Source organism: Puma concolor, chromosome E1 (genome assembly GCF_028749965.1).
Source record: "Puma concolor isolate L17-30 chromosome E1, mPumCon1.1.hap2, whole genome shotgun sequence".
Lineage (NCBI taxonomy): Eukaryota > Metazoa > Chordata > Mammalia > Carnivora > Felidae > Puma > Puma concolor.
Window position 1 is genome coordinate 14286607 of NC_141680.1, and position 14819 is coordinate 14301425.

The 14819-nt window shown below is 44.2% G+C and overlaps 1 protein-coding gene across 1 annotated transcript; it reads right to left on the reverse strand.

Moving 5' to 3' along the window:
• Nucleotides 1-6431: 6431 nt before the first annotated feature.
• LOC112853271 (olfactory receptor 3A10) lies at nt 6432-8956 on the reverse strand. The gene has a single exon (XM_025916831.2). The coding sequence runs from the start codon at nt 8915-8917 to the stop codon at nt 7970-7972; it is 948 nt and encodes a 315-aa protein (XP_025772616.2). The 5' UTR covers nt 8918-8956; the 3' UTR covers nt 6432-7969.
• Nucleotides 8957-14819: the final 5863 nt, after the last annotated feature.

A 14819-nucleotide genomic window follows, 5' to 3' on the forward strand; every position in this document is an offset into this window, starting at 1 on the left:
GTCATAATCTCACGGTTCGTGAGTTCAAGCCCCACATAGGCTCTGTGCTGACAGCTTGGAACCTGAAGCCTGCCTCAGATTCTGTGTCTCCCTCCCTATCTGCCCTTACCTGGCTCATGCTCTCTTTCTCTATCTCTCTCTCAAAGATAAATAAACATTAAAAACTTTTTTTTAATTTCCACTGGAAATACACCGGAGGGCTTTGCATATTTCAGCAGGATGTGTGTTTGCTTTTCACCAGTTGTGAAAGAAGTTGCATGGGAAACTCTGGGCAGCTGGCTGATCTGGTCCCTGATCTAATTTAGGAGGTGTGGCAGGAAAGGCAGCGTGGCACTGTCTTGAGGGCACCAGTAAGATCAGTTGGGGGTTGAGAGAAGCCAGGTGATATACCCTTAAACGAACTGAAAAAAAAAAAAAAAAAAAAAAAAGAAAATGTTACAGAATATTTTTCTGTCAGAATTTTCCCCCTGCGGCTGTCTTCATCTGTAAAATGAAAATTCTAACATTTGTCTCATGGGACAAATGTATTGTAAGGATTAAGTAACAAAATGTATGTATAAGCCTAGTTAGTCTCTGGCTAGTTGTTAAATACATGAAAATAAATAGGGGCTGTTATTAACAATAATAAAAACATACTGGAAAGATATCAAAGAACATTTTAATAGAATCATTTTTAAGCCTCCAAATTATTTAAAAAATATAATTGATGTGGAAATGTGTATACATTAAAGAAGTGACATTTCTACTGTAAAAATTTCCTTTTAGGATCTGGTGACTTGGTCATAAAAATTGTCTTGGGACTGAAAAAAACACACTGATACTTACATAGAAATAGACAACGGACAGAATGGAAGACACAGACCATAAACACATTTTTGGATTTTTAATAATTTGATGTGTGCATAAATTAAGCAGTAATTATCATGCATAAATTAAGCATAAATTATTGAGGGAATAGAGGACTCAATAAAATATTCAACACTATGTTGAGGCATTGATTGTCCATTTGAAAAAGAAGACCTCTTGGATGCATATAGTACACAATGTGGCCAAACCTATGTAGGAGAGGCTTAGGAGTTAAATACAAAACTCAAAATTGAAAAAATACAGGGGAACATATAAGCAAATATTTATCATAACTGTCAACAATGGCAGACATTCTAGGAACACACAGGATGCAACAAGGCTCAAAGGAAAAGGTCAAAAGATGTGACCACTTGAACATTTAAAAAATTTTCTGTAAAAAGTCACTCAAATTAAAATTAGGCAAATAATACTTGGAGAAATATTTGCAGAAAATATGAAAAGGCTAATATATTTACTCTTTAAAGATCTAGTAGAAATTCATACCAAACAAACTAAAAAAAAAAGAAAAAGAAAAAATGAAGTGAAAACACTGACATCTCCTTAGATAAATAAGCCAAGAACTGAAAGGCAATTTATAAAAGAGAAAAATGCCAACATGGTTAACAGAAGAAATTACTCTGTTTTACTAGGAAGCAGAAAAAGCAAAGTAAAATTATCATATATTTTGGCCTCTAAGATTAGAAATGATAAAAAAAAGTAATATTTGTGATGGTATGATGAAATAGACATGGGTCATGTCCAAATGGGTACCCTGTCACTTTCCTGTTGGTAAATAGTTTAACAAGACGTAGTAAGAGTCCTAAACTATTCATATCTTATATTAAAGCATTTACTTCATAATAGTAACAAAACTCTTATTTATTTAGAAATAAACTTAACAGAGGGGCGCCTGGTGGCTCAGTCTGTTAAGTGGCCGACTCGTGGTTTCCGCTCAGCTCATGATCTCGCAGTTCATGGGTTGGGCCCTGCATGGGGCTCTGCACTTCACGGAGCCTGCTTGGGATTTTCTCTCTTTCCCTCTCTCTCTGCCTCTTCCCTGCTTGTACGCTCTCTCTCTTAAAGAAATAAGCTTTAAAAATGTTTTTAATGTTTATTTATTTTTGAGACACAGAGTGAGTGGGGGAGGGGCAGAGAGAGAGGGAGACACAGAATTCAAAGCAGGCTCCAGGCTCTGAGCTGTCAGCAGAGAGCCCGACGCGGGGCTCGAACTCACGGACCGCGAGATCATGACCTGAGCGGAAGTCGGACGCCCAACCGACTGAGCCACCCAGGCGCCCCAAGAAGTGCTCATTTTTAAAAGACTTCAGAGTTCTTCTTTAGAGGCAATACTTGAAGAAATTGATAGACCATACCATGTCCCTATCTGGAAAGATATATGGTAAAGCTGTCAATTCTCCCAAAACCATCTATAAATTTTACACATTCCAATGCAAATTTCCAAGGTAGAAGGTTCCAATCAGAAAAATGATTCTATAGTTAAACATGCAAGACTAATCAAGTCCATTTGGGAGGAAAGAGATCAACGAGAATGTGACGCGAATATGTGATTTCTAAAATGAGCTATGAATGAATGTGTATTCTAAAGCTACAGTGGTTGAAACATTGTGGTACAGACAGAACGGAGTAACACAGTAGAAATTCCAGAAGCAGGCAACAGTGTACCAAAGCATTTGATGTTTGACAAAAGGAGGTATTTCAAATTATTGGGAACAGTCTTGGGACCTAAGCTATAGAATTAAAAAAATAAAGCTGTATCACTATGTAACATCATGTACGAAAATGAATTTGAGATGTCCAAATGTAAAACATAAAATGTAAACAATAAAATCCTAAAATAAGCGCTAGAAAATATAGATGAATATTTACATAAACTTGAGATGGGGAAAATAATTTCAAGTGTGACAGCAAAGACAGAAATCATGAAGTAAAATATATGCTTGGCTACAGGAAATGTTAAAAGTCAAAAACACCAATAGCATTAATAAGAGACAAATATAAATAAGGGAAATGTTGGCAGCATATATGAAAAACAGCTAACACTTGTGTTAACGTAAGAAGAAAAAGCTCAGCGTCCCTCACAAAGAAATGCAAAGTAAAACAGTAATGGGAAATAGTGATTCACTTATCACATTGTAAAAAGATTTTTGTAAATGGTAATACCTAGGGTTGGTGAGGACCAGGGAATTAGCCCTGTTGCACTGAATTGGTAGAAAAGCCAAATGGTACAACCTGCCTATTGATAATTTGTCAATACTCATAAACGTGTTGAATATACATACATACACGCATATGGCCCGTTCAAGGAAACGGCTGTGCAAAGACATATCAAAGCCCTGCCTTTAAGAGTGAAAAACTGGAAGCAACCTGAACGGTCGAGGCAGGAGTTTGATCAAGGAAATCCTGGTGCAGTTATAAAATGATGCACCCTTACAATGAAGCAGGTGTGCTTCTTAACATGGGATTGAAAACAACCAGACTGTCCTGGGAGGGGGGAGGGAGAACACAGAGTTTCTGGATGTGAGAAGGTGGGAGAACAAAATGCTGAAAATCAGACAGAAAGTGAAGAAATGGGAGGCCGGTGTTTGCAGGGAGGCTGAGACCCCTGACCAGGCATTCTCGGTTTGAACGCATCCTGCCTCTACTCACAACTTTGCTAATGAGCCTTACTAACGACACTATTGCAACCACCCATCACTAATTGGCTTCCTCCACTGTCCTCCCTGAGGTCTAGTTTCTTTCTGACTTAAGGACCAAAAAGAAAGGAAGTCTTCTCTGGGCATCCCTTCCCTCTGGCCTTATTAGCAGAGATGCAGAAGACAATCAGCAAATCCCACCTTCCCTTAGTCCCTAGGCTGCGTTATCCTGAACTCTCATTTGGGAGCTAATTAGAAGATTCTGTTTGTGGATCTTGGAAGGACTACATTCCCCAATCCTGACCCTGGCTGTCTCGGCGGGAAACCTTCATTAGAGCAGTTCCTGGGTGGGTGGGACTCTTGAGGTCCTGCAGAGGCTGGGGAAGTTAGCAAAGTTTATCAATTAGCTGTCTCTTGTGAATAGACCAAAAGATACTGAGGTGTCTGGGGGCCCAAGAGATTCATCACGCTCCCTCCCGTGGTGTGGGGGGAGGGGTGCAGGGCAGCAGCTTCTACAGGACTGAGTCCTTCACCAGCTCATTCAAGGGAGCTGAAGGCCAGTGCAGTGCAAAGGGCCTAGCGCTGTCTGGGAAAGCCGGCATTTTCGCGGGGAAAATCCCTGCTCTGGTCCATAGTAGAGAGAGGACACAAACACTAGAAATCTGGCAATGCCTTCTACTTGAACCCGATGGAATTTTCACATCACCTTCACGCTGCACTTGTCAACTCAATAATTCTGTGTTTCAATTCATTGAATGCTCCGAATAATCATTTGAAGCGCATGTTATGATGCCCTGTGCATAGATGAGAAAAGTGGGGCCCGCAGAGAGGAAGTGGCCTGCCCAGTGTTACACAGCTAGCTCGTAGCAGTGTTAGCCCGGAAGCCGGGTCTCCTAACTTGACCACAGCGTATTCAATTTAACTAGGAGCATGGGCTTCTCACCTTGCTGCCTGGCACATAGAAGATGCTTGCTTTATTTTCTCTTCCCCGAATCTTACCCTGGACAGCTACCTGTCATACCAAATATAAGGTCGGAATTCTTTTAGGCCCTGAGAGCATCATCTAACCAGGTCCCTCAAACATAAAAAACTCTGAAAACAGGTTACATATTATCTGGCTCATGTTCCAAGATTCCTTTCCAGGCTCTCTTCTTCCTGTTTCAATCATTATTAGCTCTCAGGCCTTCGTGCCTCTGCCTGGCCCACTGCTACTACCTCTCCAGTTGCTGAAGACCAAGAACCGACTTTTACACACCACAGGTCCACTGCCCATCAATCAATTGTTCCTGGGCTTGTACCCTGTTTTCAACCTTATCCTTGTCCATTTAATTGCCCGTGGTCCCTTATTTTCCCTCAGCCTTTGGCAACCTATGTGGGTCTGAGTATTTATCATATGGCAGGTGAGTGAAAAAAGCCAAGCTATTTGGAAGGGACTAATTACAGATGGAAGGAATTGATGCTCCTAAAGTTCACGTAGCCTGAAGTAAAAGAGGCTGGATTCGAACCCAGGTCTCCATATGTCCTGTCTAAAGCTCTCTCCACTCAACTACGCTGCCTTTCCCATCTCTGAGACTCGCTGCACCTAGAGTCATTATCACCGTTTAGTTTTGAATTCTTTGGTGATTTATTAGAAGCAGGTTGGGAGGGAGGCAAAAATGCTGCATCAGGAGTTGGCAGTTGGAGGCTGTCCTACCTACTAAGTCTGTCTACGGCCTCTGGAAAATCACTTAGCACGTCTGTACCTTTGCTTTTTTTTAATCTGCAAAATGAGGATAATAGACGCTGGCCTTCCTACTCTGCAATCCTGGCCCTGGTTGTGGGTGACACTCAACTATGCAGGTACAATATTCAAATGAGAATAGATTTCAAAGTGTTCCGTAAATACTGTTGTGTGCTAATAGAATAAAAGAGAAAACCTACTACTTTTATAATTTTCTTGAGTCCTAAGAGTGCCTCTCTCTGTGATGGACAAATGGTTAAGCCTCTTGATGGAGAAGGAGGCATGATTGGGATGCATATGAGAGCATCTTCCACTACTCCTATGTAGATGCCCAATATGTATAAAATGACATCTGCTGAGCTTGACAGATGGGTCCTGGACGTCCTCAAAAGTTCACAAAGTAACCGATGACATCTGTAACATATTTCTTTGGATGTGGGCTCTCTGAAGTCAGGGTGGTGATATGGTTAGAAGTTGTCTTTCGGTGCCGGGAGTCCACGAACCTTTGTTTGCAGCACAGGGAACTAGGAAAGGTCAAAATGGGTCCCCACCAAGATTAGTCACTACTTCTGAGTAGAATTACGTTGGTGTGGAATGGAGGGTACAGTTCAAATGGTCAGGGCCAGGAAGGGCATGGAGGAGGGAGGAAAGGCCCACCGAGAGTATTCTCCTAGGATAGGGATCGTTTGGAGGAGCAAGATGGCCAATGACTGGCTTATGTCTCTCCCAGGAGCCCAAATCTTGACCAGGTGAACCCAATGGCCTTCTGTTGGATGGACAAGCCAACTTACTATTTTTCTCAAAGATGACAGAGGACACTTTGAAGGCCGGAGATAAAACACTACAGTCCATTCACCCTACCCTCCCAACTCCGCATTGTCACCATTAGCATTTTTTACAATTTATTTTTTGCCGTTGTTGTTTAAATTACAGAACCCAGGGGGGCGCCTGGGTGGCGCAGTCGGTTAAGCGTCCGACTTCAGCCAGGTCACGATCTCGCGGTCCGGGAGTTCAAGCCCCGCGTCAGGCTCTGGGCTGATGGCTCAGAGCCTGGAGCCTGTTTCCGATTCTGTGTCTCTCCCTCTCTCTCTGCCCCTCCCCCGTTCATGCTCTGTCTCTCTCTGTCCCAAAAATAAATAAACGTTGAAAAAAAAAATTTAAAAAAAAAAAAAAAATAAAATAAATTACAGAACCCAGGGAAAAAAATTCAAATAAAAATACACAAAATAAAAGCTGAAGTGCTTCTCCACTCCCCACAGCCCTACCCTCCTCCACAGAGGGAAGGAAGCACTGTCTAAGCTCGGGGGTTGTTGTCCGGGATTTTTTGCCTACTCACCCCCTCTGCCCCCGCTCACATATCACATTATCGTCACTTTCTAAATTTAGCAATAGATGCCATACACCTTTTCATGTCAATACATTCACATTTCTTTTTAAACAAAAAGAGGCTTTTTAGTAAAATGATTTACATGAAACATGAATTGCTCATATTTGCATAGCAGAGTCAAAAACTATACAGTTCAGATTTCCCTGGGGAAGAAATGGCTTTGTGAAACATGATCACACCTAGTTAGGCTAAATAACAAAATTCACAATATCTAAAGGCAGGCCTAAAAAAACCATGCGCTTCAGAACATGAATTAAAGACAACCACTTTGTCATAGCACATGATGACTTGTTTATTATTACCCCTCCCCTGTCGCGTGCTCTAAGTTAAGTGGATCCCGGTTTCTGGGTGTTACGGGATTTCACACCCTGGTGCTCTGTGCTCAGCTTTGCGAACTAAATGCTCTCTTCCTAATTCTCTGCAGGCAGGAGACTCTTCTTTGGCTGTAGCTTCAGGCAGGATTCTCTCAGTTCACACGGTTCGGAAAGTGTTGCTCTTTTATGGCAAACTCAGTGATTGCCTTTATTTCATCAAAAACAGTGGGTTCTTTTTCTTTCATATCCAGTATCTTCCTCATATTGCCCCCCTCTTCCTTCTTTTTTGGCCTGAAAATGTCCATAGTACCTTCATTTCACCAAAAGTTGCCCCAGCTGTGTCCTACAATTTCGTATCAGGATGAGTTTGTTGGACTTTGAGAGGGGCGCCGTACTATTCTGAGTGCTCCTTCTCCTGAAACATGCTCCGTCCTCACATTTTTGGTGCCGGAGCTGTGAGAGTCAGTTCGCACACGGACATGAAAATGTGGTGTTCCCACTAACGATTACTCAGGATGGGGACACTGGTTTGCGGAGCCCGCATGTGGCAACGTTGCTCTGAAGAAGACGCTGGCAGGGTGTTCGGACAGGTCCCAATGCCCCCTCCTAGGCTACGTCAAACCTCAATTTAATGACACAGTCCTGGGTTTATTTCCTGAAGAAGAATCTTCTAAAAACCACACCCCCTACTCTGGTACGAATGTATTTTGTCTTAAAAGGTGAGTGGAGGGTACAAACATTTTGCTTTTATTAGCATTTTAAATATATTTCAGCTGAACACTCACTGAACTTAAACAAATAGTTGATTTGTGTCCCATTTCCTGACCCACATTATAATTTTCTCCCACCTGACTTTAATCCATCTCCTACCAGCTTTAGCTTTTCCCCCCAATCCAAGATAAACCATCCTCTACTCTGGTCCATACTATCTACTTTCCTCCCATCCCTCAACCCACCCCTGAAGACACCTGTGACCGACATCATGCCTTCAGCATGGGAAAGTCAGGGGGTGCTCTAGGAGGGAGGGGTATTTCGATGCCCTGCCTTCTCATTCAGGAGGCCGCTTCCCCATCAGCACCCTTTTCAGGGCGCCCTGCACATCAGGGTTCCGGAGGCTATAGATGAGTGGGTTCAACATGGGGCTGAGGATAGTATTGAGGATCCCAATCCCTTTGTCTTTGTCTGAGGCTGACCCTGAGCCCAGACGCATGTAACTGAAGAAGCCAGTTCCATAAAAGATACAGACCACGGTGAGGTGGGAGCCACACGTGGAGAAGGCCTTCTTCCTCCCCTCTGCTGAACGGATTCGTAGCACTGCAGCTGTGACGTGGGCGTAAGACACTGAGATGAGGATCATGGGGAACACCCCCATGAAAGTGGCCCCCACAAAAAGCAGCTGCCCATTGAGGTGGATACTGGAGCAGGAGAGCTGGAAAAGGGGTGGGAGGTCGCAGTAGAAGTGGTTGACCACATTAGGGCCGCAGAAGTCAAGCACAGACACAGCCACTGTGTGAGTCAGAGCATTGATAAAGGAGATAGTGCAGCAAATGGCCACCAGGGCACCCCGGACTTCACGGCGCATGCGGGTGCTGTAGGTGAGGGGCTGGGAGATGGCCAGGTAGCGGTCATAGGCCATGGCTGTCAGGAGGTGACAGTCCACACCGGCCAGGAGGTGGAAGAAGAAGAGCTGTGAAACGCAGGCAGCGTAGGGGACTCTGCACTGGGGGGGCAGGAGACATGCTAGCATTGGAGGGACAGTGACAGTGATGCATCCAATGTCCAGCAGAGATAGGTTCCCCAAGAAGTAGTACATGGGAGTGTGGAGTTTGGGCTCCACAAAGACGGCAGCCAGGATGCTGAAGTTGCCCCCTATGGTGAGTACATAGGCAAAGAGGAAGACGACAAAAAGGATGGGTTTCAGTCTTACGTTTTCTGTCAGGCCAAGAAGGATGAACTCAGTGACAGTTGTCCTGTTCCCCCAGGCGCCTGGCTCCATAGGCTGCTGCTGCTGAGCTCTGTAGTGGGAGAAGACCTGAACCTGCCAGAGAAGGAAAGAGACACACAGTAGGCACCTAATCTGTGGCTACTGGATGCTGGGGTAATATGGCGTGGGCACCTACCAGCCTAGAGCTTAAGCAGTCTCCTGGAGGGCCCCACGATGCCAGACATGGACCTTTAATTGCTGTTTCAGGCTGAGATCCAGGGGATCCTAGGGAAGAGGCTGGGGCAGAGAGACTACTCTGGGGCCCAGGACACTAACTATTTACCAGCATTTTAACAGCTATTAAGGTTGTATCTGTGTGTAGTGCTGAATAGCGGTTCTGACTAGCTCAGTGAATAGATGAATATAGGAGGTTGTAGAAAGCACAATATAGGAGAGTAGGAACAATCTAAAGAAGGGTAGGAGGACAAGATCTCACAAAATCAAGAAGAGATGCAAAGGGAGAGTGAGCAAAGAGAGGAGCAAGGAGCAGACCAAAGTACAGAAGCACTCGGACGCTAAATACGGAAGGACACGAAGGTGACTTAAGAAAGCGCTGACAACATTTTGAAAGTATAAACTCTGAGAGCTGTGCTAAGAACTTCATATTTATTTTCTTATTTAGTTTTCATAGAGCTCTGTGGGGTAACTGCTATTATATCGGTGTAATCCGGACCCTGGGGTTTTTAAAGGTTAAATAAGTAGTCCGGGGCTGTAAAGTAGGGTCTCAAACTCAAGACTGTCTGACTCCCTAAATCGACACCTGTACTGCCTCTTACAGAACTTGGGTGTATTGTTACTGAGGCTTTATAAATGACATTGTGTGCTACAGAGAGGGAAGGTTTTCCTAAGTCTTCAGGTCTTGGTATCACTACAGCTATTGAAAGAAGTCAAGATCCCATCCATCCATCCATCCATCCTTTTATTCAATAGTTGTCTATTTGTTGAAGGTAGTAGATTCTGCATATATTTTGACGGTGGAACTAACAGACCAGGCATGAAGTGTGAGAGAAAGAGAAGTACAGGGATGATTCCAAGATTCTTGGCCTGGACAACTGGAGTTGCTATTAAGAGATATGGGGAAGAATGATGATTTTGTAGGGGGTGGGATGGGAGATCAGGAGACTTGCCAAGGGAAAATAGGGCAGCTGAAGTCCCAGGGAAAATTTAGCCAGCTTCTACTCTATTGCACATAGTGGAAGTTCCATTTACCTAACAAATCCTTGGACAACTGAGGAGTGAAGCCATGAAGTCAAAAGTTCTTTCGTGGGACTGCATCAGTGGCTCTGGAAAGGTAGCTTTGGGGCCTCCTTCTGCTTGACTCTTGCCTCTGCTAGGCCACCCTTTGTCCAGGACTGTGCTAGTGCTCCCTTCTAACTAGAACATTCTCTCTCTTTCACGCATCAAGACTCCATCCTTCAAGGCTCAGTCCTGGGTCATTGTCCCATCATCTCAAAGAAATCTTCCTTATGCACCCCAGTTTTTAAAAAAATTGTTTTCATGTTTATTTATTTTTGAGAGAGAAAGAGAGAGAGAGAGAGAAGGAGCAGTGAGCAGGGGAGGGGCAGAGAGAGAGGGAGACACAGAATCCAAAGCAGGCCCCAGGCTCTGAGCTGTCAGCACAGAGCCCAACGTGGGGCTCGAACTCACAAACCGTGAGATCATGACCTGAGCCGAAGTGAGACGCTCATCTGACCGAGCCACCCAGGCGCCCCCTTATGCACCCCAGTTTTTAACTGATCTTTCCCTCCTCTGATGAGATCATTGATAACCTGGATCATTCTAGCACTTGCATATGGAGAAAGGGTAGGGAACTGAACCATTGTGAGGAGTAGGTTACAGAGTCACGACTTGGACCACTCAAAATCGATAGCACAAGACACAGAATGTAGATTATGCTAACAGGCTACCACAGGAGACTCTACACTACTCCTGGCACCTCCATTCTGTCCTTTTCTATGAAAACCGTTGGCAATCTGTTGGGCTCAAACTCTGTTGGGCCAGCGCCGACCCTCAGTGGGAGAAAGAAGACTGCTAGTCTCTCACAGGTTATACCTTCCTTTCCAGAATCTACCTCCCACCTGGGACCACCACCGGTCCCCTCAGTGGGAAGCCAGCCACTGACACTGTACATTTGGGTTCTGTTTTCTATCGCGATGCCGGGCAAACTTTAGCTCCGCCGAGGGCTACACTCAGACACAGAGTAGAGTGGCAATGCCTCCTTTGCCCTCAACAGACACGTGTCCCCTAGATGCACCTCTCCAGGATGCTGGGGGTAGGGCAGGGATCATGGCTTGTCCGTCAGATACAGCTTTCCTGGTCAGACTGTTGTAAAGGCAACATGTAAGGAGAAAAGGTGCTCTTGCCTTCAAGGAAATCACACTGTAGTGATTGTGGAGTTCTAAGAGAGGTTCATAGGTCGCCTACCTGGATCAGAAGGACTGTAAATAAGAAAGCCTTCAGCTGAACTGGTGGGAGGAGACAGGGACACTTGGAAGACTTGAGCTCCCTGGGCTTTAGGAAACAGAGGACCTGACAGCCACTATCTGACGAAGGAGACAGGACATGTAGATAACATGACTCAGATTTCACCAGTATCAGCAGTTAAGAAGGGCAAGTTAAATTTCCTTAGTAAAGGAAGAGGGACTTGCTCCGTTTACTGAAATACAACAGAAAAAAAATTACTACTTTGTGTTGAAAAAGCATAGGAAAAAGACCTCTGAGTATAGCAGGGTTCTTTCTCACGGATACCACCCCTCTCTTTCCCTCTGAGGTCGGCTGTGGGTTTTCTTGAGGCTGAGAGTGGTTTTTTTTAGCCGCCAAGGAAGTCTCCTGTGCACAGATTTGAAGGCAGCGATTGCTGCCGGATGAAGGAGCCTAAGGGTTTCTCCCAACCCTTCTTGCCTTCGTTCTGTAAAAAGCGAATGGGCAATAATCCCTTCCTCATTGTTCGCCTCTTCCTGTTCCATGATTGGAGAGGATAAATTTCTTCCATTGTGAGTTGGTCCCATGCATATAATCCCTCCCCCAGTGCTGAGGAGGCCCAGCAAAGTGTAGCCTTCGAAGTCAGCTTATGACCAACAAGAGAGGGTTTCCTGGGGGTGCTGGGATTGGAGTGACAGCCAGTGACAGGTAACATTTATCAAGTACTTTGTACCCAAGTTGCTTTTATGTTTTCCCTCATTCAGTCCACACAAAAAGCCTGTAAGGGAGGTAATAATAACTGAGACTTAATTAGATCTTACTATGTGTTAAGCAATGTTCTGAATATTTTACCTGTATTACCTCATTTTATCTTAAATAAGCCTCGGAAGTAGATACTATTATAATCCCCATTGTACAGACACGAAACTGAGGCACAAAGAGGTAAGGTAGTTTGTCCACATTTAGGCAGACAGTGAGGAGCAGAGCTGGGGGTCGGACCAAAGGCGGCAGGGGACTCATCAAGAGTGCCCCGACACCTGCCACTTCCGAGACAGGCAGGTTATTTGGTGAGAAGGGAGTGGGTATTTGTCGGGATCCCTTGTCACCAGAAGAAATGTCCTCACAGATGGATTTTCCTAGCTTAACATTAAGGCAAGCCCAATCTGGGTTGGAAATCATAGCAGTGACACAATCCAGTGTCACATAGCACAGTGGCAAGAGTTCATTCTTGCTCTGAGCAGCAGCAACATCTCTCCATCCTGGATGCATCTGTCCACTCCCCACCCCAATCATCTCCCACCCTGCCGGTTCACACAACGTTCAGGTCATCTCAAGTTCTCTGTTCCAATTTGCCCTGCATAATTCTTTCTCTCCACAAAGTCATGCATAATACGCCCCCTCCCCTCTACTTTTTCCTTCTCTCTCTCTCTCTCTTTGTCCCTCTCTCATTCTTCTGGTTTATAAGAATGACAACTCAGCAAAATGGGAAGAGCTGTGGAGTTGGAGTCCAAGGACTTATGTTTTTTGTGTTATAAACAAGTTTCTACTAGCACTGGGACCTTGGAAAAAGGAAAAAAAGAAGGGAGAGATGGAGAGAGGAAAGAAGGAATGAAAAGAAATAAAACAGAAAGCTAATGTTTACATAAATACAAACCTTCTTTCAGGTATATTACTCCATTTGACTCTATTATATGTTACTGCATTATGTGTTACATTTAAACTTAGCAAACATTCTTAAAGATAGGTAATCATCTTACAAATGAGAAAAAAAGAGGCTCAAAAAAATTAACTTGCTGAATTTCACACGAGCAAGAGTTTGTTCTGAATGGAGAACTTGTTCATTTTCTGCCAGCCCCTGCTGTTTTCCAAGGCTATCTATCATCTGTCTATCCATCCATCCATTCGTCCCTTTTTCTTCTGTAATGTGAAAGGCTGTACTGCATTCTCTCTAGGTTTACTTAAAGGTAAATACAGGCTGCTCTGTCCCAACCAACCTAAATAGCCTCCTTGGCTCTCCCAGACTCTTCATTTCCCCCTTCTCTTTAGCCCAGTCAGTTCCCTCTGATGTCCTTCTGTTTGCCAGCTCTGTCCTTCAATCTTCCAGTCACTCAGAGTGGAAAACCTCACCATATTTCCCTACCTTCCCTGAATCCAAGCATCCCTCAATTCTTTGTTTTATCAACAAGGAAAAAGCCACGTGAAGACCTTGAGTGATGTCCATTCACCCTTACTCAAGACGGGAGGAAACTAGGGGTTCTGGAGCAGTGAGAAGTCGTGGTGGGGCTTACCCTTCTGTGAGCACTCTGGCTAGTACTCTTGCCTGGGTCTTATAGAGATGGGGATGAGTGGTAAGCTGACCCAAGGTGGCCTGTCTCCAAACACTTTTAAAAGGTGTGAGGCAGCGACCCAGAGGTCTGTCCTGGTGCTCTAATTGGCAGCTAACGAGCACTTAGAGGCCCTAAAAATGAACTCTCTCGGGGATTGCACAAGAAGCCAGAGGCAGACAAACAACCTCGGTCCTTAAGGGTCTCTCTCATCTGCCGAGTATTTTGGACTCTGTTAAAGAACCATTAGATTTATGACATCACTCCAAGCTCCTAATGTCTCCAGGAAAGGAGGGAAGGTGATAAACAGTCACCATGTTACAGATGGAAATAAGATCCAGAGGGCTGAGATGATTTGCCAAGGCCAGAGAGTGGGGGGCTGTGGTGGAACTCGGGGCCCCAGCTTAAGCTGACTCTGGCACTTTTCCTCTCATTTGTTTTTCACGTTGGGTTTTTAAGGCATAACTTTAAAAGGTCGGGTTAACTGAAGTATAATTTCAATTGTAAATTTTGATGAATTGTGATAAAAGTATACAGTCATGGATGTACCGTCTCCATCAATATGTAAAACATTTCAACCACTCCAAAATGTTCCCTTCTGCCCCCTTGTGGACAATCCCCTTTCTACATCATAGCCCATGGCAACCTCTGATCTGATTTCTGTCCCTATGTTTTTGCCTTTTTCAGACTGCCATAAATCATACAGTAAGTAGACTTTTTATAACTGGATTCATTCAAGCAGCATAATCTTTTTGAGATTCATGCATGTTGGCCGTACTAGTAGTCCAGCCACTGTATGGATATATAGCAATTTGTTCAGCTAATCACTAGTTAACGCACATTTGGGTTGTTTCCAGATTTTAGCCATTACAGATAAAGCTACAATAAATATGTGCATACAGTTCTTTGTGTGGATATTTGCATTTCTCCTTGGAAAATACCAAGCGTGTAAAGGCTGGGCTCCAGGTGGGTGAATATTTCTTTTGATAAGAAACAGTCAAACTGTTTTCCAAACTGGCTAGACCATTTGCATTCCTACCAGCAAAGGGTGAGATTCCCAGTTGTGCATCAAACGTAATGTCATCAGAATTTTTAACGTTAACTATTAGGTGTGTGGCAGTATCTCATTGTGGTTTAACTTTGTATTTCCTCAGTGATATTGAGCATCT

Excerpts from the sequence above, each read along its gene's own strand:
- LOC112853271 (XM_025916831.2), bottom strand. The coding sequence starts at position 8,917 with ATGGAGCCAGGCGCCTGGGGGAACAGGACAACTGTCACTGAGTTCATC.